We start from the raw sequence: 1,044 nt of genomic DNA, 5'->3' as shown, positions 1-1,044 counted from the left end.
GGAGGCCCCACATTCCAGACCCCAATCGGACGGCCAACTCCTCCTCCCAGACCCATCAGGGTAATTCTGATTGGGCACTAGCCATGAGCAGACACTTAAATTTAATTCTTTTTAAAAGTTGTGAGCCAAAGTAAAGAATCAGGAACCTCTAATGTTGAAATAAATGTAGGTTAGTTGTTTTTGGTTGGAGTAATAATGGCTTGCAGTGTCACTGCTCTATCAGAAATATCTACTGTCCACATCCTTTACCTATAAACACACGTGGTGGGTAAATTATCAGGATGATTGTGGTTGTGGTGAGTGGACAGGATAAGGCGATGAGGTCGGAGCAGCAGGCGTGTCTGGCGGCTGATGTTATTAGCTGGTGTTAAATGTGGTAAATGATGTATAGTGGCTTCTCACGATTTCACAAGTACATAAAAATAGAAACTGTATTATGAAGATGAGTAGCATCATCGCCTTACAGTGCAGACGATTATCTCGCTGAGTTATCAGCGGGTAGAAAAAGAAACCACAGCAGCCTCATCTAAATGCAGGTATCACTGTGTTAGAATCACCCAAATACAATATAAAATACACTATTTTGCATAACTACTTTACACTGTCTGCTCTACGCAAATAGCAACTTGTTGTGTTGGCAAAACCTGAGGTGAAAATCTGGGATGGATTAGTCTTCTGCTGCTGGTCAGGATTCAGGTCTCAGCAAAATGGTTGAAGAGCAGGACTCTGCTTGCTGGCTGTGTGTTTTCATAGCGGTTCAGATTTGCAGTCGTCACTCTGCAGTTAGAGAGAAAGTTCAGACTAATTCTGAACTTTCTCTCTAACTGCCCGTGTGTCTCTCCGCAGTGTGTCAGAACTGCTGGACCTATACGAGGAGGATCCTGAGGAAATCCTGTTAAACCTTGGCTTTGGTCGAGAAGAACCCGACCTGTCCTCAAAGATTCCCTCCAGGTTCTTCAACAGCAGCTCCTCGGCGCGAGGCATCGACATCAAGGTACAGACAGAGCAAAAGAAATGGATTTGTTTTTGTTTTGATTTTTTTTT

At 43.6% G+C, this 1,044-nt stretch overlaps 1 protein-coding gene across 1 annotated transcript in view; it reads left to right on the top strand.

The window, feature by feature from the left end:
- The window catches only part of itprid2 (ITPR interacting domain containing 2), a 53,625-nt gene that overhangs the window by 28,926 nt on the left and 23,655 nt on the right, over positions 1-1,044 (top strand). The window contains exon 9 of the mRNA XM_013911005.1: positions 847-994. Within this exon, the coding sequence (XP_013766459.1) occupies positions 847-994 (148 nt within the window). The remainder of the gene's footprint in view (positions 1-846; positions 995-1,044) is intronic.

The sequence above is a fragment of the Pundamilia nyererei genome, unplaced genomic scaffold (genome assembly GCF_000239375.1).
Source record: "Pundamilia nyererei isolate P.nyererei 1_Seehausen unplaced genomic scaffold, PunNye1.0 scaffold00055, whole genome shotgun sequence".
Classification (NCBI taxonomy): Eukaryota; Metazoa; Chordata; class Actinopteri; order Cichliformes; family Cichlidae; genus Pundamilia; species Pundamilia nyererei.
Note: the sequence above shows the minus strand (reverse complement) of the source record. Positions and strands in the feature narration are given on the sequence as shown.